At 55.3% G+C, this 20,877-nt stretch overlaps 1 protein-coding gene across 1 annotated transcript; it reads left to right on the forward strand.

Moving 5' to 3' along the window:
• The first annotated feature begins 846 nt into the window (after nucleotides 1-846).
• Nucleotides 847-20,648, forward strand: Mmp17 (matrix metallopeptidase 17). Its single transcript, XM_051205007.1, has 10 exons — nucleotides 847-1,114; nucleotides 10,555-10,687; nucleotides 10,892-11,021; nucleotides 11,350-11,633; nucleotides 12,199-12,375; nucleotides 14,314-14,413; nucleotides 17,402-17,484; nucleotides 17,577-17,729; nucleotides 19,486-19,743; nucleotides 20,276-20,648. The coding sequence occupies exons 1-10, from the start codon at nucleotides 959-961 to the stop codon at nucleotides 20,563-20,565; spliced, it is 1,764 nt and encodes a 587-aa protein (XP_051060964.1). The 5' UTR covers nucleotides 847-958; the 3' UTR covers nucleotides 20,566-20,648.
• The last annotated feature ends 229 nt before the right edge of the window (nucleotides 20,649-20,877 follow it).

Raw genomic sequence — 20,877 nt, forward strand, 5'->3', positions numbered from 1 at the left:
ATGGGGAGTGGGGTTGAACTCTGCCCCCTAACGCAGCCAGTTTCCAATCTGTCGCTCTGCACATTGTTACCTGCTTAGGGGTTATTTTCTTTGGACCTCAGTTTCCTTGTGTACAAACTGAGAACTATGGTTTCCACCTCCCAAGGGTTGTGAGAAAATTTTTTATGGGAAGTGCTGAGCGGGTGCCAGATCCCAGCTAATGTGAGCTATTCATAGCTTCCCTCTCCGTCGCGGCTCAGGGGGAGAGGGCCGGTCCAGCCCGCCGGCTGCCTGGGGGCTCACTCCCCGCACCTCAAAACACAAATTCTCCTTTCTTGCACCTGCAGACACTCAGCAGCCGAGGCCAGGTGCTAAGAGGACCAGGGGAACAAGGTGATCGGTGCTCAGTGCTCTATGCTGGACTCAGGTGTGCTCTCGGCCTCAGCCCCTCCCATCCCACGCCCCCGCTCCCTCCTACGCTCTCCCGAAGCACACTAACGCCCTCCCCCCACCTCGGTTCCCTCTGCTTCGGGGCGCTCACTCCCACTCGCCCCAGGACTTTGTGGCCCGCGAGCTCCCCCATGCGCCCATTATGCGCGCTGCGGCGGTCTTCAGGTCCTGAGTGACCTGGAGCTGGACCGGGAGCTCTAGCGGGAGACCAGGGGGCGCTTCCAGAAGATGGCAGGGAATCTGGAATACTCGCACCCCAGATTCCCTACTCCCCGACTTGGGACGGAGCTCCAGCCCTCAAAGAGGGCAAACCTCGGTGTGGATCCGGTCTCGCCCGCGCCGGGGCCCCTTTAAGGAAATGGGCGGGGTTGTGTCTTATTAGCATACATTAGCATGGTCCTGCCCCGGAGGCGGGCGGGCGCGCGGCTCAGTCCCGCGGAGCTGAGCGGGCGCGGAGCCGAGTGAGGCGCGGAGCCGGCTGCGGGCGGGCGGGCGCGGAGACCCTCGCCGCCCGGCCTCGGAGAGCGGGATGGGACGCCGCCCGCGGGGACCTGGATCCCCCCGGGGACCTGGCCCTCCTAGCCCCGGGCCCAGGCTGCCGCCGCTACTACTGCTGCTCGCGCTGGCGGCCCACGGGGGCTGCGCAGCGCCCGCGCCCCGCGCGGAGGACCTCAGCCTCGGGGTGGTGAGTGTGCGACGCGGGCACGGGACCCCGGGATCCTTGTCCCCGGGCTCTCTCACGAGGTGCAAGGGAGAAGGGAGACTCTCCCTTGTCCCTCTAGGAGAGGTGCGCGAATCCCGGGAGCGGCGGACCCATTTCCAAGGCAGGGAAACTGAGCCCGGGACTCGGGCGGAGTGGGACGCACGCTTGCAGGTGTAGGAGGACGCCGGTCCCTTTCCCGTTCCGTGCGATCTTGCGCCGCAGCCGCGGGCGCCCAGGGGAGGTGGTCGCCCAGCTGGGGCCGGGTCCCTGGGTAAAAGCAGCTCCACAGAGACCTCTGGCGGGGTGACCAGCGTCACAGCCGCCCGGAGCGGTGTGCCCCGCGAGCTTCGCGGCCGGAGTGGGAGGTCAGGGGCGCGCACCCCAAGCCGGGGACGCGCATGTGGGCGCCCGGAAAGCCTGGTGTTCCCGAGTTTGCTCCGCTGACGATGTTGGGAGGACCGCCTGCACCGAGTGTGTGGAGCGACCCCCTCTCCTTCCTCCTGCACCGGAGCGGTCGGCCTTGTCCCGCTGGTGCCGGTGGCACGCTGCTGTCCCCGGCCCTGCAACTCCCAAACCTGCTGCAGCCTTAAAACCCCGAGCTTAGCGGGGCACCCTTGCTTGGGGGCGGCGGTGCCGGCTTCTTCCCACCTCTCATCTGCCCTCCTGACCGAAGTCCCCGCAGGAGACCCGGAAGGTTTAGATCAGACTTTATGGCTCCGCAGGCCCGCGAAGCCTCTGCAAAGGCGCGCGCGGTGGATAAAGCCCGCTTTCGAGGAGGAGGAGGAGGCCCTGGCCTGGGCGCCCTTGATCCTCTGAGATCCGGAGACCCGGCCAGGGGCGGCTTCTGCCCAGCACAAGCAAGCCAATATCCTAATGGGGTCCTGGCAGAGTCCCCTCGCCACAGGCGGTTGGCAATGGGGATTCTTAAACCCTTAGGTCTAGGCAAGGTGCCGTGGAGATGTCATACTGGAGGAGACACTGGGGCGGACGGGAACAACCCCCTCTTTGGCAAGACTTGCCCCTGGAACTGAGTGAGAGGCTGACTCCACCATCTCCAGGCATCTGGGGTAGAGCCGCCCCATGCTTTCTCTGCCCATTTGCAGACAGAAGTCTGAGGGTCCCCCAGGAGCTGCTTCCTCCCACCCCGGTGGCCTCTAAAATAGGGGTTCCTTACACTCCTGTTCCTAGACTTTCATAGCAGGCTCCCCCATGCCACAAGCAGCGGGGCGTCCAGCCCCAGTTCTGCGTGAGTAACAGTAAAGCCCAAACCCCTCCTTGCTCCAGTTTCCAAGGGGACTGGTTTGGAGAGAGGACACCAAGGTGGAATTTGGGAGATTAAGCCCCTGACCAGGCAAGTTCTTGATCAGGCCCAGTGCACTTAGGAAGTTTTGCTGCAGCCAGACCTCGGAGGTTGGGGTGGGGCTGGCTCCTCCCCCTGGCACCTGTGGGCCTCATCCTACTTTTCCTCTCCCCTATTGAGTTCGTGAGCACCCCAGGGTCACCGGCCCACCCACACCCTGAGGGTCTCACTGCGCAGGGTGCGTGACTCCAGCCTTGTTAGAGGCAGCAGAACCCCGTCGTCCAGTTCTGCGTAAAGCGGGAGGGTGCAGCAGGCAGCCCCCTGCCCAGGACAATACCCTCCCGGGTGTGGGAACGCGGTCCTGCCTGACTCTCCTGCGGTAGTTGGGGGCGCCCTCTGGTGGCCCTCTAGGAGATGGTACCTAAGAGCTTGGGGCGCAGGGGCATGGAGCTGCAAAAGATGGGCGGGCTTTGGGTGGGAGCCTTCTGATGCCCCTCAGACCGCCCTCTGCGGGCGTATTCAAGCCTGGATGCCTCTGAGGAGAAGGGCGCCTTTGTGTTTGGGATCAGCCGCTGCCAGACAGCGCTGCACCCACGACTGGGCTGGGAGGGGCCAACGCCTGTGAATAAAGCCGAGAAGAGGCCCCAGGCCCCCTGGAAGGACACCCGGGGTGTGCCTCCTCACTGCCTAGTGGGCCTTGTTTTGCTACTCCGTTTCTTGAATGGTTAATGCCCCACAGCAAAGTGTGCAACCCCAGGGAAGGTTCTGGAGAGCTGCGTCCTGACGGCCCTTTCAGTGTCCAGCTGGGTAGCCATGGGGAAGTGGACAATTTTCACACAGCCAGATCAGGTCCAAGTTCTCACACCCTGAGGTTTTTCGCGCACCACCTGCCTCGGAGAATGTTTCATCCACTGCCTGGCTGTGCAGGTTCTTGCCGTCACCCCCTCATATTTTCATTCACAAATGTCGTATCACTCAGCCAGGCCTGGCTCCGTAGTGGATGCTGTGCGGCTGCGTCTCAGCCAGCAGCACCAAGCAGTCGAGGTATCTGGTGGCCCATGGCTGCTAGGGGATCTGCTAGAGAGCCCCCTTCATGCTGGCAGCTCAGCAGATGATCCCAGGGAGTTCCCACTCCGATTTTTCATCCCGCAGCTGTCTCCCATTGCTGGCACCACACGAGCAGGGCAATTCAGCTCCTCATGGCCAATATGCCCACAACTGAAGGCTGGTGTGTTGGGACTGAGGGTGGCCATGGATAAGTGAACACCTTGGGGGCAGGGCCAATGGTGACAGGTGGAAGCAGCAAGGCCATGGAGTGTAGGGTTTGCCTGTGTGTCTGTCCCCTCCCTGAAGCCTAACCCTCCTCCTGTCCGGATCTTAGCTGTCACTGCTACCCTGCACTCTTTCTGGGCCCAGGAAAAACTTCCCCTTACACCCATAGCTGTGCTCTGGGAACTACAGCTGTTCACTGTGGACCCAAACAGAGGTGGCCAGGCAACGGTTCAGCATAGACAGTGCCAGACCTGCTGTTACAGGCATTCACTGCAGCTGCGTGGAAACTGAGGCAGGAGGATGGTGCGAAGGCCAGCATGGACTATAGAGTGAGACCTGTCTCAAAGTGCAGAGCTAGAGATGTGGCCTGGTTGCTTGCCTAGCATGCACACAGCACTGGCTGCCAGCCCCAGCCCCACTAAATGAACCAGGCATGCTGGCACACACCTGTAATCCCAGCACCGGGATTAGGCTGTGGTCCTTAAGGTCATCTTTGGCTACATAGCAGGTTCAAGGCCAGCCTGAGCAACCTGGAGAACGTCTAAAAAACAAAAGAAGGACCAGTGCTGGTGTTGTATGCACCTTTAATCGTATACTCCTAGCACTCAGGAGGCAGCGGCAGCTCTTACAGTTCAAGACCAGCCTGGTCTACGTGGGAAGTTCCAGAGCATCCAGGGCCAATGGAGGATGGCACTGTGTGCCAGTGTTTTACTGTCATAGTTACTTTTCTGTTTCTGTGAGAAGACACCATGACTAAAGCAACTTAGAAATGAAAGAAGGGGTAGACTTCATGACGGCAGGGGTGAAGCCGTGGTTGTACGGAGAGCTGAGAGATCTCATCTCAGATGGCAAAGAGCACAATGGGAATGGCAAGTCTTTTGAAACCTTAAGGCAGGCCGCGAGTGGCACGCCACCTAATCCCCACCACACATTTCTGCCACCTGGGAAGCAAGTATTCAAATATATGAGCCTGGGGACGGGAGGGGCTCACTTTCATCCAAACCTCACGGCAGAGGTCATTTGTCTAGCACGTGCACTCGTGTGCGCGCAGTGATCACTGCTTTGTGCTTTGCTTCCATGTGAGACAGGCTATGTAGCCATGGCTGGCCTGGAATTCGGAGCTTCGCCCACCTCTGCCTCCTAAATGCTGGGATTAAAGGTGTGCGCCACCACACCTGGCCACTCTGTGCCTATCTAATGTGGGGGCCTTTTACCCAGACCTGGGCTGGGTCCCAAGCTGCTTCGTACCTGCTCCATGACCCAACAGATCCCAGGGCCTCAGATACATACATGCTGGGCACTGGGTTCACAGCAAAGGTGGGGTGGTTATGCGGTAGATGTACGGCCCAACATCACCTCATTGCTCCAAGTCCCTCACTGTCCCGGCCTCCAGACCCTTCACCCCTCGATGTCCATCTCCTTCCTTGGTGCTAGGACCTAGCTTCTTCCTGCACCTAAGCCTTCCCGCCGCGAGTCCTCTTCCCACCCCGAGGCCTCATTAGCTGGACAGCCCCGTGTCTACCCAGAACAACTTCCCCCAGCATCCATCTAACTATCCCCTCTGTCAGCATCCCTCCCATCCCTTGCAGTGGTTACAGGATAAGCCCAGAAGCCAGGCAGCTCCAGCCTCAGCTCTGTGCTCCTGTGCTGTGTGACTGGGGCCGGTGCCCCGACCTCTCTGCGCTTGGTTCTCTTCCCTTGTTTGAAAAATGGCATAAGAGCAGCACCCACTTTATCCGGTCACTTGCAGTGATTTACAGAACACCCACTGTGCACAAAGGAAGGTGCAGAAGAGAAAAGGCGCCTACCATCTTCCCCACATCCTGGGGGCTGTGTGGAGCTTTACAAGTGTTTTACAGGCATTCAGTGCCCTTAGCCCAGGCTCACTGGAGCAGCTGCCATCAGGACAGAAGTGGCCTGAGACAACATAAGCATGGTCTTCGATCCTCCTCCCTCCATAGTGCTTGCTTAGGGACAGATCTGCCCTGATCTACCTACCACCCTTCCCAGCCAGCCCTTAGCACAGTCAGGAAGACCGGGACATGGTATCACTCCAGCTACCTGCTAGGATCTCTTTACGAACGGGCCATGCAGGGGCTCAGGAGAGGTTCGTTTGGTAAAGCGATTGCCATACAAGCCTGAGAACACAACTCCCAGGCTGTGTTACAAGGCTAGAGAGCTGGCCCAGCATTTAAGAGTATGTAAGATCCTAGTTTGATTCCTTATACCTACAGCAGGAGACTCACAACTGCCTGGAACTGTAGCTCCAGGGGACCAGATGCCCCTGGCCTCCTACACTCACAGATAAGTACCCACTCACTGACACACAAGCATATTTTTAAAAGCTTGGCATGGTGGAACAGCCTTGGTTTTTTGTTTATATGTTTGGTTGGTTGGTTGGTTTGGTTGTTTGGTTGGTTGCTTTCTCAAGACAGGGTTCCTCTGTGTAGTCCAGGCCATCCTGGAACTCTCTTTAGACCAGGCTGGCCTCGAACTCAGTGATCCGCCCACCTCTGCCTCCCAAGTGCTAGGATTAAAGGCTTATACCACCACCACCTGGCTGTGGACCATACTCATAATCCTGGCACTGGGGAGGTAGAAACGGGATTCTGGGAGATGCTGGCCAGACAATCTTGCCTCTTTGGTGAACTCCAGGCCAGTGAGAGGCTCTGTCACAATGAAGCTGGACAATGCTCCTTGAGGGTAACACCCAAGCTTGTCCTCTGACTTTCACACACATATACTCATTAATAAATAAATGAGTCAGATATCCCGTGGGCTGTATAACTGTGGACAGTTTCCTCGGCTCCTCTTGGGCTTCAGTTTCCTGAACTGTAAGGAGAGAAGGGTTCCCAAAGGGGAGGAGAGGGGTCCCAATGGTATGCCCTTACAGGGTCCTGAGGGGTTGTGTATGGAAGGAAGGTGCTAAGTGTGAGAAGTGAGTGACCAAAGATGACCCTGCCTATACACTGCAGCACCTACGGTTGTCGTATAGAATATGAGTGACACATAGCATGTATCATTATTGTATATCTATCAGGAGCTGGCCCTGCTCCTGACACTGGTGGGAAAGACAGGAATCTGGATCCAGCTTCTTTCTAGGCCTTGGTTTCCCTGCCTGTGAGATGGAGCTGGTGGCATCTGTTTGCCTCCCGCTAGTGGGTCCAGTTAGTGAGGGATGAGGGCTGACAAGTTTAGTAATAGTCCAAGTGCCAGGCGAGCTTTGCGGGCTCCTAGAGCCATAATGGCATATGACCAAGGCTGTGGGCAGAGCTGCCCAGGTTCCATGAGGCACTTGGGTAAGTCAGCACAGGGGCTGGGGTGGTGGCTGGGCTCTCCATAAATTTGCTAAAAAAACATCTGAAGGATTGTAAGGCTGTACATATTATGCCTGGTTAGAGCTGTAAAAAGATACACGTTGTGTCAAATGGTGATAAACGCAACAGCAAGATGGGAAAGAGGAGGGGGCAGGTGCTGAATGACTGCATGTTTACATCTGTGCAGGAATCCCAGACTGCCCAGCCAGCCTCAGTACTGGTCTCCAGTAATGGTCCAGTTCACTGGGCTGGGAGGAAGGGGGTGTCTGCTCTTGGGGGTGGGACTCCCCTTCTCCTGGCCCCACCCTCCTCCCCAGTTGCCTTCTGGAAGGTTCACCCTGAGTCTCACAGCACCGCCTGCTGCAGCCTCCGTTGCCCTGGAGACAGCGGTCTGTCTCCGTGGCGACAGTAGAAGGAGGACCAGGCAGGCGAGGAAGCTGGTAGCCCAGGACAGGGTGTGTGCGGCCCAGGACAGGGTGTGTGATCCGGACTCTATGGGTATTAGGGGATAGGGGAGAGAAAGCAAGGAAGTCATCTCTGGCTACCTTGCTGCAGACATTGAGGTGGGGAGGGGTTTGTACACCTGTAGGGTCAGAACAGGTCAGGTGGGGTGACAAGGGACTGCCTCCAAGGCAGCCAAGGCTGCCTCTTCTGCAGAAATCTTGTCCTCTAGGTGGCTTTTGTCAGCCTAGGCAGTCCCGAGTCCCCTAGGCTAACTGCCATCTCAGTGGCTCGTTATCCTCATTTGACATTTATCAGCCACTAGTCCCAGATGGTAATGTGAAGTTCTTGAGTATTTGGGGTTCACCGGTCTGGAGAGGGATGAGCTGGCTGCCTGGGGCTTCCACACACCCATACTCTGCTAGTGTATAGCTTTGTCAGCTGGCTGTCTCTTGCGTGGCCACCTGAGGCCAGTGCTGGCAGTCACCCACCTCCCCAAGCCTAAGCCCACTGTAGTCAGCCCCTCCCAGGACTCAGCTCTGTGGAGAAGGGTCTTGGTTGCATACAGGGAGGGGGCTACCAGCATACAGAGGGTTGAGCACCCTCTGTGGGGGCGGGGCATCTGAGATTGCAGGTGCAGTGCTACAAACCTCAATTATACTCTGCCCTAGATGGGCAACAACTACCATCCCAGCTTAGGGGGTCAGAACCTCCAACCCCCCTCTTCCCCATTCATGTGCACTGTAGGGAGAGGGGGTCCGTTCTCCCTGAGGTGTTCATGTATGGGCTGAGGAAGATCCAGGGGGCTTGCTGCAGGAAGGAAAGGCAGCCATGGGACTCTGTATGTGAGATATGAAAAGGTGTGTGTGCGTTCATGCATGTGTGTGCATGCGTTTCTGACACTTGAAAACAACTTGTTAAAATAGTTTTTGAGACGAGAGGGAGAGGTTAAAACAGGATCTCACCAAGCTGACTGCAAACAGAACCCATCATGGGGCAGTAGAGAGTTCTGGGCCTGCACCCAGGAGCATGACTCTCACTTCCCAGGCTGTGTTGGGAATGTTGTCCTGTCTTTGATGGTCTTGTCCTTCAGCCTTAGAAGCCAATCTCTGGCATCCCCATACACACTGACGGGCTACAGGGAGGTTTAGGGTGGGATGAATTTTGAAACAGAGAAATCCCTGCAAGGATATAGGTTATCCAGAGAGAGGACCTGGCAGGCACACTGCAAATGTATGCAAATTAATCACCCAGGCTGGACCTCCTAGGACAGGTAGTTTGCCCCCCTGTTTGAGGCCCCAGGGATTCCCAGGAGATGAAACCCAATTCTAACTACATCACTGGGCTCCTAAGCAACAGCCAGCAGCAGCAGCAGTATCCAGCCCAGGAGATGAGCTTGGGTAGCATCCTCAGACATGGAGAGCCAAGGAAGGACATAATGGGTGATATTTTTTAAGTGTCCATCAAAACAGTAGGTTCCTGGGAGTGATGGCACACTTTAATGCCTGCCAGCACTGGGAAAGCAAAGATAGGCGTTCTCTGTGAGTTCAAGACCATCCTGGTCTACATAACAAGTTCCAGGGCTACATGACGAGACATTGTCTCAGAAAGGGTAGACAAGGTGCTGGGGTGATGACTCAGTGGGTAAAAGGACATGGGGTCAATTCCAGTACCCACTTGGGGGTTTACAACCACCCATAACTCCAGTGCCGGGGATCTGATGCCATCTTCTGACCTCTGTGCACAACAAGCATGCATGTGGCCACGTATATACATGCAGGCAAAACACTCTCACACAAAATAAAAATACTATTTGCATTTAGAATAAATTCTTTCTCTGTTTGTTTATTATGTATACAGTGTTCTGCCTGCATGATAGAAGAGGGCACCAGATTTCATTATAGATGGTTGTGAGCCACCATGTGGTTGCTGGGAATTGAACTCAGGACCTCTGGAAGAACATCCAGTACTCTTCATCTCTGAGCCATCTCTCCAGCCATAGGATAACTTCTTTAAAAAGGAGTACTTATTGCTCTGGCAGAGGACCCTATTTGGGCTCCTGGCACCCACACCGGGCAGCTCACAGTTGCTTCTTAACTCCAAAGGGATCTAGTGCTTCTGGTGTCCGAGGTCACCTGTGTACACACCCAGACACACACAGAACAGAATTTAAATTCTTTGTTGTCTTTTTTGGTCAGGGTCTCTCTGTGCAGCTCTGGCTGTCCTAGAACTCTTGCTGTAGACCAGGCTGGCCTCAAACTTTCAGAGATTTGTCTGCCACTGCCTTCCAAGTGCTGGAATTAAAGGTGTGCACCACCACAACTGGATAATTAAACATTAAAAAAATTGGTAAGGAGAGTGCTTGCATGGTGATCTGTGCCTGTCATCCCAGCCCTTGGGCAGTGGGGAAGCAGGAGGATCAGAAGCTCAGGGTCCTCCTTGACTGCAAGGTGAGTTTGAAGCCAGATGGGATTACATGAGACCCTGTCTCAAAAGAGGGGCTGGCTGGGTATGGTGGCAGGTGCCTGTAACCCTGGCACTGGGAGGGCAGAAGCAGGAGGATTTCTGGGATTTGGAGACCAACCTGATCCACATAGCCAGCCAAGACTTCACAGTAAGACCCTGTTTCAAAAGTGTGTGTGTGTGTGTGTGTGTGTGTGTGTGTGTGTATCTGTTGATTAGATGGAAGGAAATTGGGCTGCAGGTTTGGGCCCCTTGTTTGTGCCCTTCTTGAGAAGGAGGGTGGTTTTTGGCTCAGAGCAACCTGCCCTACAGGACCTCTGGGTCAACTGGAGCCAGACAGGTGCATACCTCAGGCAGGGTGGGTGTCACAATCGGCATGTGGACTGCAGCACCATCTAGTGGTTGCTGGCAAACATTGTGCCTGCACATGCTCACTCCACGTTTCACATTTATTCACTTATAACCCGATTTACGGACAGAGATTTGCAGGGTGTGGGGGGGTGGAGGGGGGGGTGGTAGGGGTAGCCAGGGCTCAAGAGGCATTTCCCTAGCAACAGTCATGAGCTTAGCCAGTTCCTCCTTGGGTGGCCTCTACCCTAACAACCTCTCACTCTGCTCTGTGTCCCCAGGAGTGGCTGAGCAGGTTTGGCTACCTGCCTCCTGCAGACCCAGCAACAGGACAGCTACAGACCCAGGAGGAACTGTCCAAGGCTATTACTGCCATGCAGCAGTTTGGCGGCCTGGAGACCACTGGCATCCTGGGTTAGTTTTCCAAGAGGCTCCTTGGCTCAATCAGGGCTGTGCCAGACTGGCCAAGCCAGGAACTTGAAGGTTGCCTTTAACCTGGTGGGGGGATAGGCGGGGCTTGAGCACACCTAGCCTTGAAGCCATTGGCCCTGAGGGGCTTTGGGGTCTTCGATGGGGAGGTGAAGTCAGGCCTACCTGGTGACCGGGTCTACCACGCAGATGAGGCCACTCTGGCCCTGATGAAGACCCCTCGATGCTCTCTTCCGGACCTGCCCCCTGGTGCCCAAGCGAGAAGGAAGCGACAGACTCCACCACCAACCAAATGGAGCAAGCGGAACCTTTCTTGGAGGTGCGTGGCCAGGGTGTGGGGGCTCCCCAGGATAGTGTCTCTCTGTCCTTCTGCCATCTCTGGGGCCAGACCAGCTCAGAGAGGACCCCACCAGTGAGTAGACTGTGGATGAAAGGTAGAATAAGGACTGAGACCCAGCCAGCCCATGCCATCTGAAAAGCTAGCATTTGCACATTCCCCCTGGACTCATGTACGTCCCTCTCCTGGGCTCTAGAAAAAGGCAGCCAATATGGGAACACTCATGCCAAGGAGGGACAATACTTTACCCCAGAGGGAGGTCCAGAAAGGCCTCAGGGACAGCTGGCCTCCACTCTGACCCTGACCCTAGGGTCCGGACATTCCCACGGGACTCACCCATGGGCCGGGATACTGTACGCGCACTCATGTACTACGCCCTCAAGGTCTGGAGTGACATCACACCCTTGAACTTCCACGAGGTAGCGGGCAACACAGCTGACATCCAGATCGACTTCTCCAAGGCTGACCACAATGACGGCTACCCTTTTGATGGCCCTGGTGGCACAGTGGCCCATGCCTTCTTCCCCGGTGACCACCACACGGCAGGGGACACCCACTTTGATGATGACGAAGCATGGACCTTCCGTTCCTCAGGTGTGTAAGGGGTTGGTCTTGAGTATTTGGAACCCTAGGCCTGGACAGCCCCCGTGGGCCCTGCAGACCCCATAGTAGTACCCTGAACCTGTAAGAGATAGATGCAGCTATGGTCCCTAGAACAAGTCTCAGCTTAGGCTTAAACAGTTCAGTCCTGCTCCACTGACTTAGACCTGTTGGGCCATTCTTATGATACCGGTCCACCAAGTGTCTGAAACCAGCTGGTCCCCTGCCCGGTGCACAGGAACAGACTTCTCATGTAGGGTCTGGGGGTTGACAACCACTGGATTTGAGCCTGGAAAATCCCGCCAATCCTGGGATACTGCCACTATCATCTAGCATTAAAGGGGCTGGCTTTCGTACCGTAAAAGTGTAAGAGATACCCCCTGGGAAAGCTTCCAGCCACCCAGGGCCTCCATAGGAGCCCAGTGTGGTCTCCTATGTTTAGTTGGAACCCCCAGCACAGCCAGCGTGCAGGTACCCTGTGAGCACCATCTCTGTATTCCAGCCCCATCCTTAGTGAGAGGGTCCTGTCCTCCCCTGCTCATACAGTTTCTGTCTTCAGATGCCCACGGGATGGACCTGTTTGCAGTGGCTGTCCATGAGTTTGGTCACGCCATTGGTCTGAGCCATGTTGCTGCCCCAAGCTCCATCATGCAGCCATACTACCAGGGCCCCGTGGGTGACCCACTACGCTATGGGCTTCCCTACGAGGACAGGGTGCGTGTTTGGCAGTTGTATGGTGAGTGTCCCCAAAGCCCCGTATGAACCACATGGAAGGTGGGGCTAGGAACAAATAAATGCTTTGGGTATTTTGAGCTCTGCTCATGGCTGCGCCCTCTTAGTCTAGAACTCTGTGGGCACATGATGTCTGCTGGGAATGGAACAGAGAAAGGAGAGGAATCCAGGGAGGGGAACACAGGCTATGGCCTCCTAGGGTCCTAGAGCCCTGGGGGTTTCACATCTGTCCCTCAAAGAGTGTTGGCAGCAGTAAAGGTATACCCAGGCCTACAAAGCACAGGGCATGGCTAAATTAGCAATCTAATCACATGACTCTAAGAGAGGAACAGTAATCCCGTTGTGGACCCGGGTCAGGCAGCTTGTCATGGATAGCTCATAGGAATGAAAGAATGTCCCTACAGGAGCAAGGAGCAGTTTGCCCAGGATAGCCCATAAGACTATGGAGATAGCCCTCCCTGTAGGACCAAAAGTCAGGCACTTTGCTCAGAATGGCCCACAGGACCAAGAGGTATGTAGCTTGCTAGGGAAGATCTATGTGAGTGAGAGGCAGGCAGCTTGCCTAGCATAACCCCACAGGAGTATAAACAGCCAAAACAGGAAGAAAATCTGGCCCAGGGCCGCTCCCAGAACACATCAGGAAATAAGTAGAGGTGTCTCTGCCCCCCATGCCCGTCCAGGAGATGATACCTTGGATGGGGTGGGGTGGGGGTGATGTTTAGTATACAGAAACATTCTCCTCCCGAAAGGCCTGTCCCCAGCCCCCAGCTTCATTCTGCACTCCCCCAACCTGCTGTTCCATGCCTCGCCTCTCCACCCCATCTTTATGGAGTTTTTTGTTTCATTGTTGTGGTGGTGGTGGTGGTTTGTTTATTTTTGCAGAATTCCCTTTTTTGTGTGTGAGTGCCTGAATGGTGTGTGTGTGTGTGTGTGTGTGCCTGTGTGTGCCTGCCCAACAGAGGTCAGAAGAAGGCGTCAGATCCTCTGAAACTAGAGTTAGAGGCAGTTTGTGAGTCACTGTGTGGATGCTAGGAACCTAATCCAGGTCTTTTGCAAAAGTTAGCAAGTGCTCTTAACCACTGAGCTACCTCTCCAGCCCCATGTGTTACTGTTCATGTGTGAGAATGTCTTACCTGCATGTTTGTGCACTACATCCGTGCCTGGTGCCCGTGGATGACAGAAGAGGGTATTGGATCCCCTGGAACTAGAGTTAATGGACAGTTGTGAGGTGCTATGTGTGGGTGCTGGAACCGAACCCAGGTCCTCTGCAAGAGCCACTAGTGCTCTTAATGGCTGAGCCCTCTCTCCAGCCCGAGTGTTGTTTCCAGTGCAGTAAAATCCCCCATCTCCAAGGGTGCACACATGTTTGTCATAGCCACAGAGTTGTGCAGGTGCCACCCTATCTAGGTCCAAAACTCTCGCTATCGTGACTAACCCCAAAGGGATGTCCCTGAGGATTGCCTAAGGTGAGAGACTTAGAGGAAAGGAAGCCATACAGATTGAGGCCTTCTGTGGCCAGTGGTTTCTCCCACCCCCCAAGTGCGGTGTTTTCAAGGTTTCTCCCTTATCAGAAGTGGGACCTGGTTCCTTTCCATGGCTGAATGAGTTCCTCATTGAGCACCGGGTCTCTTCCCTGTCAGGATCTTGTGACCAGCGAGTGCTGTGGACATTGGTGCAGAATTGTTGTACATCACCTGGCCTCCATCTTTCAGGGGTGCCCACCCAGGAACATGGTTGTGAGGGACTCTGAGGCACGTGACAAGCCCTTGGGGCCGGGCATAGTTCACAGGCACGGTGCAGTGGTCTGCGCCACCAGGACACCCATCCAGCAGAATGAGTGAAGCTAGGGACCTCCAGCCTCACAGCCCAGGCCCCATACCCAGGGCCCCAGAATAGGCGGGTAAGGCTGAGGCCCTGGGTTGAAAACACTCTGTCTCCACAGGTGTACGGGAGTCCGTGTCCCCTACGGCACAACTGGGTACTCCAGAACCCGAGGAACCACCCCTCCTGCCGGAGCCCCCCAACAATCGGTCTAGCATCCCGTAAGCCATGTCCCTTGTCGATATACCTTGACCAGCCTGTCCTAATCCAATGCTGTGTCTTCCAAGCACATAGTACCCAGTATAGCCCTGAGGAGGGCATCGCTGTGTGTGCTGGCTGCACCTGGGGGTACTTTCTTCTCTTAGACCTCCCAATAGGAGATGCGGGGGAGGACCCGTTACCCCACGGAGCTACAGTGAATCTCAAATAGTCTCTCTTACAGCCTGGTTTGAAAAGCCCAGGACCTTGGGGCTAAGAGATCTTGCAAACAGGTGCCTTGTTTGGGGTAAGGAGTACTCAGCGTCTTATTTTAGTGCCAATCCCTCTGCAGAGCTGACCCAGAGCTGAGCTTATCCAGACAGTTCCCCCGAGTGCACATCTGTCCTTGGAGCTTGGACTCTGAGTACGGCAGCTGGGTTCCTTTAGAGGAACGGAGTTGAGAGCTACCACAGTGCACAGCCTGTTGTTACTCAGCCTGCCCCTTCTCTTGTCTGACCCTGAGCCCCTTGCTGAGCCCACACACAGTTGGGCTTCTGGGTTTTGGTTGTTTAGGACAGTTCTACTCCTGGTTTAGCTGTATGCTAAGAACTGCTGTTGCAATCAAAACGCTGCTCTGCTTGTTTTTGGGTTGCAGCTTATTTTATTTTGGAGGGGACAAGGTCTTTGTCTGTAGCCCAGGCTGGCCTTGGACTTCTGCAGTTTTTCTGACTCAACCCCCAAGTGGTGGGATTGTAGGTGTGAGCCAATATGTTCAACCCCACCATTATTTCCTATCTGTTGGAGATTAATTAAACCCAGGGCCTTGTGCATTCGAGGGAAGTGCACTAAGCTATACCCTGAACCCTGTGTTGTTTTGTTGATACTTCTGGTTTGGTTTCTGAGATAGGGTCTCATGTATTCCCAGATGGCTTCAGACTCTCTATGTAGCTAAGGATGGCAGCAACCTTGAACCTCTCACCCTCAGTTTTCCAAGTGCAGGCATTACAGGCATGTACCACTAGCCTAGGCTTATGCCATGCTGGGAATCGCTCTTAGACCTCGTGCATGCTAAGCAAATACTCTACCACCTCTGCTACATCCCCAGGCGAGGGGGGGGCATGCATGAGTACAAGCACACACACGTGAACGTGCAAGCATACGCATGCGCACACATGCACACATACCACAGTGTGTGTGGTGGCCAAAGGACAGCTTGTGGGAACTGGTTCTCCTCTTCTACCGTATTGATCCTAGAGATTGAACCCTGGTAATCAGCCTTGACAGCAAGTACTTGTAATGAACCGAGCCACCGCACTGACCCTCCCCCACCCCCCCACCCCCCACCCCACCCCACCCCCCGTTATACCTGTAGTATAACCCTGGCTGGCGTGGAACTTGCTACATAGCACAGGCCAGCCTCAAACTCATGAACACCCTGCCTCTGCCTCCTGAGTGCTGGCATTCAGACATGAGCTGAAATACAGTCAGACAGTTGGCTTTCTTTCTTTTTCTTTAAAGTGATCATTGTACCCAGGATATTCTATAGCAGCTCTATCCCTGCAAGAATCACTTTTCTCCTACCAATCCCTCCCACTCAGTTCTCTAGGTCACATGTGTGTGACACCTGCCAGAGGGTTCTGCGTATGGCAAAGGATGAGTGTACTCATGCATGTGCACACTGCTGTGTGTGACCCTGGCAGGTATGCCGGGAAGCCCTCTGCAGCAGACCCCGAGGACTGGCTGCCTCTCAGGTCTCCGTCACACTATCTGTCACTGACCCCGGGCTCTTACCCACCACTGTGCTCTCGGGCCCCTTTGTGCAGGGCAGCGCTCTGGGGTCCCATGCTTGCACAGTAAGCACTGTGGTAGATAGGACCCACTCAGTCTCTGGAGTGTGGTACTGGTTCCCCCATCTTTAGTGTGCGTTGGTGAACACTCACATCCCAACCCTGCCCACGGAGCTCAACATGCTGACACCCGTATTTACCTGGGAAGCTATTCTTCCTTTCCATCAGTTTTAAAGACTTTTAAAAATGACGATGTGCGGATATGTGCATGGTCCTGCAGTGCCTGCAGAAGGCTGGAGCTGGAGTTAGAGGCAGTTCCCTGGGTCGTCTTAACCACTGAGTCATTCCTGCAGTTCTTCCCTCTCATTCTAGACAAGGTCTCACTGCGGAGCCCTGGGAGTTATAGAAACATCTCTTCACTCCAGACATGGCCCCCGTGGCAGACCAAAGAAAGGATTCTAGCCTAGCTTAGTGCACCAGTGAGTTTTCAGGGCTGCTCACAGGAGTTCTGGTAAGGGTTGCTTTTTATAAGAGTATGGGTGGCACAAAGGCAGCTTTATTACTGAAAAGGCCACCCCAGCCTGGATGAGGACTCAAAAAGCTGCGTCCTTGGAACTTCTGCGTGACTGGCAGGGAGCTCAGCCAATAGGAGCGTCTCCTCTCCCCTAGCAGCATTATATAACTTCAGAGAGGGGCCTGTGATTCTTTTACGTTTCTGGAACTTCCCGAGACTTGCTAGTTTCGTTTCCCTCCTACCTCACAAGGACTATCCCTCCTGGGAATGTTTTTCCCAGGCAATTGAAACCCAGCTCCTAAGTTAGCCAGAAAATGGTGATCCTCCTGCCTCAGTCTCCTGAGTCCAGGATTGCAGGCTTGGTGAGGCCACAAACCTGACTTAAGCTTCCATTCTTTGCTTCTGGTGTTTGTCATCATTATTAGTTTGAGGACGTTGTTGTTGTCTGGTGCTTTCGGTTTGGGGGAGTTGGCTCTGGTGTTTTGAATCAGTCACATATAGCTTCAGACTCATGATATAATGTCTAGCCTTATTGGGCCCTCATTCTAATGGACCTTTCTTACCTGGTGGGCACAGCCTACCGTGTGCAGACAGGGTTGTTGTGGGTCCCTCCAGGATGCCCACCCCCCTGCTTCTGGCAGGAATAGCTCTCCCGGGTGATTGGGTTGGGTGCTGTCCCTGTCAAGCCCATCTCGCACTCTGCCTTGCAGGCCCTGGAAGGACGTCCCTCACAGGTGCACTGCCCACTTTGACGCCGTCGCCCAGATCCGAGGTGAAGCGTTCTTCTTCAAAGGTAACGACCCTGGGGCCTGTGGGATGGAAGGGCAGGGCCCTATGGCCACCCCCAGGCTCCTGCAGCCACCTTCATCCCCTTTGGTCACCCAGGCAAGTACTTCTGGCGGCTGACCCGGGACCGGCACTTGGTGTCCCTGCAGCCAGCTCAAATGCATCGCTTTTGGCGGGGCCTGCCGCTGCACCTGGACAGTGTGGACGCTGTGTATGAGCGTACTAGTGACCACAAGATTGTCTTCTTCAAAGGTGAGTGAACGTCTCCCGGGGGCCACATCTTGCCCTGGCCTCCTTCTGTGTGTCATCCGACCCGCTTCACCCTCCCCTGTACCCTGCGGCTGTGGTGCACTCCAGCAGTCTGAAAGAGCAGCTGCTCTCTTTGGATGTGCATTGATGCCTACTGTCAACTCTTCCTGTAGGGGGCGCTGCAGGTACATTCAGGAAAATCTCTGGCGGGGCAGGTGGAAAGCTACACAGGAGAGACTTTATTTCAAAGACATACTAGAGGTGATGGCAAAGGCCAGGCCAGGTGTGCAGCCAGTGTGAAGACCACCCTCCTTCCCCCTACCCCAGCCCCTGCCTGCAGAGAACTAAGAGTGGCCGGCTGCTGGGGCCTCAGAGAGGGGTCATGAAATACAAGGGGAATGGGAGGCCACAGCCCCTAGCAAAACCGGGGATTGGTGTGAGCAGTGGTTCACCCTCAGCTCAGCAGCGCCGCCACCATCCTGAGGTCACTCTCCCAGTTCGGTCCCTATGACAACACGAGCCAGCATGGCCTCGTGTATTATTAGTCTCATGACTCGATAATGCGACAAAACACCTGACAAAAGCAACTTAAGGAAAGTTTTATTGTGGTGCATAGTTTCCGGGCATTCTCTCCATCATGTCAGGGAAGGAATTGTGACAGGAGAAGATGGACACTTTCTTTTTATTCAGTTGGTGATATCCCTCACATGCATGCCCAGAGGCTTGAGCCTCATGCTGTCAATGTGTGCAGTGTTAACCATTGTGCCTTCTTTGTTTTCCTGGATGAGGTCTCACTGTGTCGCTCTGGCTGGCCTAGAATTCACTGTGTCCACAGGATAACCAGTTTTTTGTCCCCTCTGGGACTGTGTTGTTCCTTACGCACTGCTCCCCAAGCCATAAGGCTACAGTGACTGTACCTTCATCTAGCCCACAGACACCCACTCCTGTGTCACCAGGGTCCCAGCCAGGATCGCCCTTGCGGTGTGGTGTCTTTGGTCTCCAATCTAGAACATTCCCTCAGGCCTTCGGTATCTACACCCACCGTGTGCCCTGTGTTTCCTATGGATCAGGAATCTCACCCACAGTGTCCAACCCATATCCATCCCATTTGGTGGTGGTCTGGACATGCCATCTCTGTCCTGGAAACAGCCAAGAGCCCCCTGGGCATCTTGACCTGGATTCATCCCACCCCTGGATGGAGCCAGCACGTCTGTCTTTGTTCCCATTAGTTCATAACATCTCACAGACACCTACATCTCACTTGCAATTAGATGCCCTCTGCCATAAAATAGCCATATCTGGCTTGAGGATATGGTTCAGTTGTTAAGGTAGGGTGGTACATGCCCTTAACCCTAGCATCCAGGTAACAGAGGCAAGAGGGCCAGAAGTTCAAGGGCATCCCTTGGGCTAAAAAATGAATTTGAGACCCTGTCTCAGAAAGGGGGAAGGGATGTTCCTACCCCTCACACATTTTAGTCATGGAGCAGGGTAAGTTGTCTTAGTTGCATGTCTGTAAGTGACTGCCAGAATAGGATCCGATTCTCAGACCCACACCAATATGTGTGTGTGTGTGTGTGTGTGTGTGTGTGTGTGTGTGTGTGTGTATTAGATGCTCATTAAATGCCAGACAGGGTTCCTCCTCAGCTTGGTGACATGGGGTAACGGCCTTATACTGCCACTTGGGTGAAGATGGGGCACACTGGGGAAAGTCAAGACTGGAGCCTTTGCTGCAGCCTATGGCTCTTTCTCTCACCCCCAGGAGACAGATACTGGGTGTTTAAGGACAACAACGTAGAGGAAGGGTACCCGAGACCTGTCTCCGACTTCAGCCTCCCGCCAGGTGGCATCGATGCTGTCTTCTCCTGGGCCCACAATGACAGGACTTATTTCTTTAAGGACCAGCTGTACTGGCGCTATGATGACCACACACGGCGCATGGACCCTGGCTACCCTGTCCAGGGCCCCCTGTGGAGGGGTGTCCCCAGCATGCTGGATGATGCCATGCGCTGGTCTGATGGTGAGCACCGGGCAGGGGACAATGCTTTCTAGCATGTTTCTTAACTGTAGATAGGGGGTAATGATGGGGTGTGGGGGTGGGATTCCCCGAACCACTGTATACCCCACACTTCACCTGTCGGTGGGCTCTGAGTGGTCCAGAACTTCGCCTCTCTCCTCAGCTCCCTTGCGAGCTCTGCTCTCTTCCGCCACCCCGCCCTCTGACCTCCTGCTTTTCACTCCCGAGACACACAGGACTTCAGCCCTTCGTACATTTTCCTCTGAGTACCTATATCCTACTTGTAGCCTCCCCCGCCCCTAACAGAAGAGATGCTGGGTAAACTCCCAAGGAAGAGTGGAGGTTGACAGTCCATCCCCCTGCATCCCAGAGTCTTCTCCAGCTGCTGACAGGCACAGCCCAGACAGCCTGTCTAAGATGTCCTAGGTCCCCATCCCCATCTCCGCCCCCAAGCTCTGTAATCAACCACACTGTTCGATGCAGAGCCTCCCCATGGTTGAGACACCAGCTCAGCCTTCCTCTTCTCCCTCTACAGGTGCATCCTATTTCTTCCGAGGCCAGGAGTACTGGAAAGTGCTGGATGGCGAGCTGGAGGCAGCACCTGGGTACCCACAGTCTACAGCCCGGGACTGGCTGGTGTGTGGTGAGCCGCTGGCAGATGCAGAGGATGTTGGGCCCGGACCCCAGGGCCGCAGTGGGGCCCAGGACAGCCTGGCAGTATGCTCCTGCACTTCAGATGCACACAAGTCTACAGTGTCAGCTCTGATGCTGTTGCCGCCACTGCTGTGGGGCCTGTGGACCTCAGTCTCCAGCAGGGCATCCTGAGGGCTGGGCTGGCCTTGCGGATCAAGGAGCCGCGGAGGGCGGGGACACACCGGCCAGTAGTCAGCAGGACTTGTGCTCCAAGCGCCCGGTCCTTCCTTCCTTCCTTCCTTCCACCAAACCCAGGGCTGCCGCGGCCTCTGCTGGAATGGCCTCCGGCTGGGCAGGGTGTCCCACCAGTGGCATCCACGCACCCCTCCCACCTGGAGCAGCCTAGGCAGTGCTCCTTCCTCTTCTGCACACCATGCTGCTTCATTGTACCTTACTGGGCTGCCCCAGCCTGGCTGCCACAACCCGGGGATGCCTTGTCTCCAC

The sequence above is a fragment of the Phodopus roborovskii genome, unplaced genomic scaffold (genome assembly GCF_943737965.1).
Source record: "Phodopus roborovskii unplaced genomic scaffold, PHOROB, whole genome shotgun sequence".
NCBI lineage: Eukaryota > Metazoa > Chordata > Mammalia > Rodentia > Cricetidae > Phodopus > Phodopus roborovskii.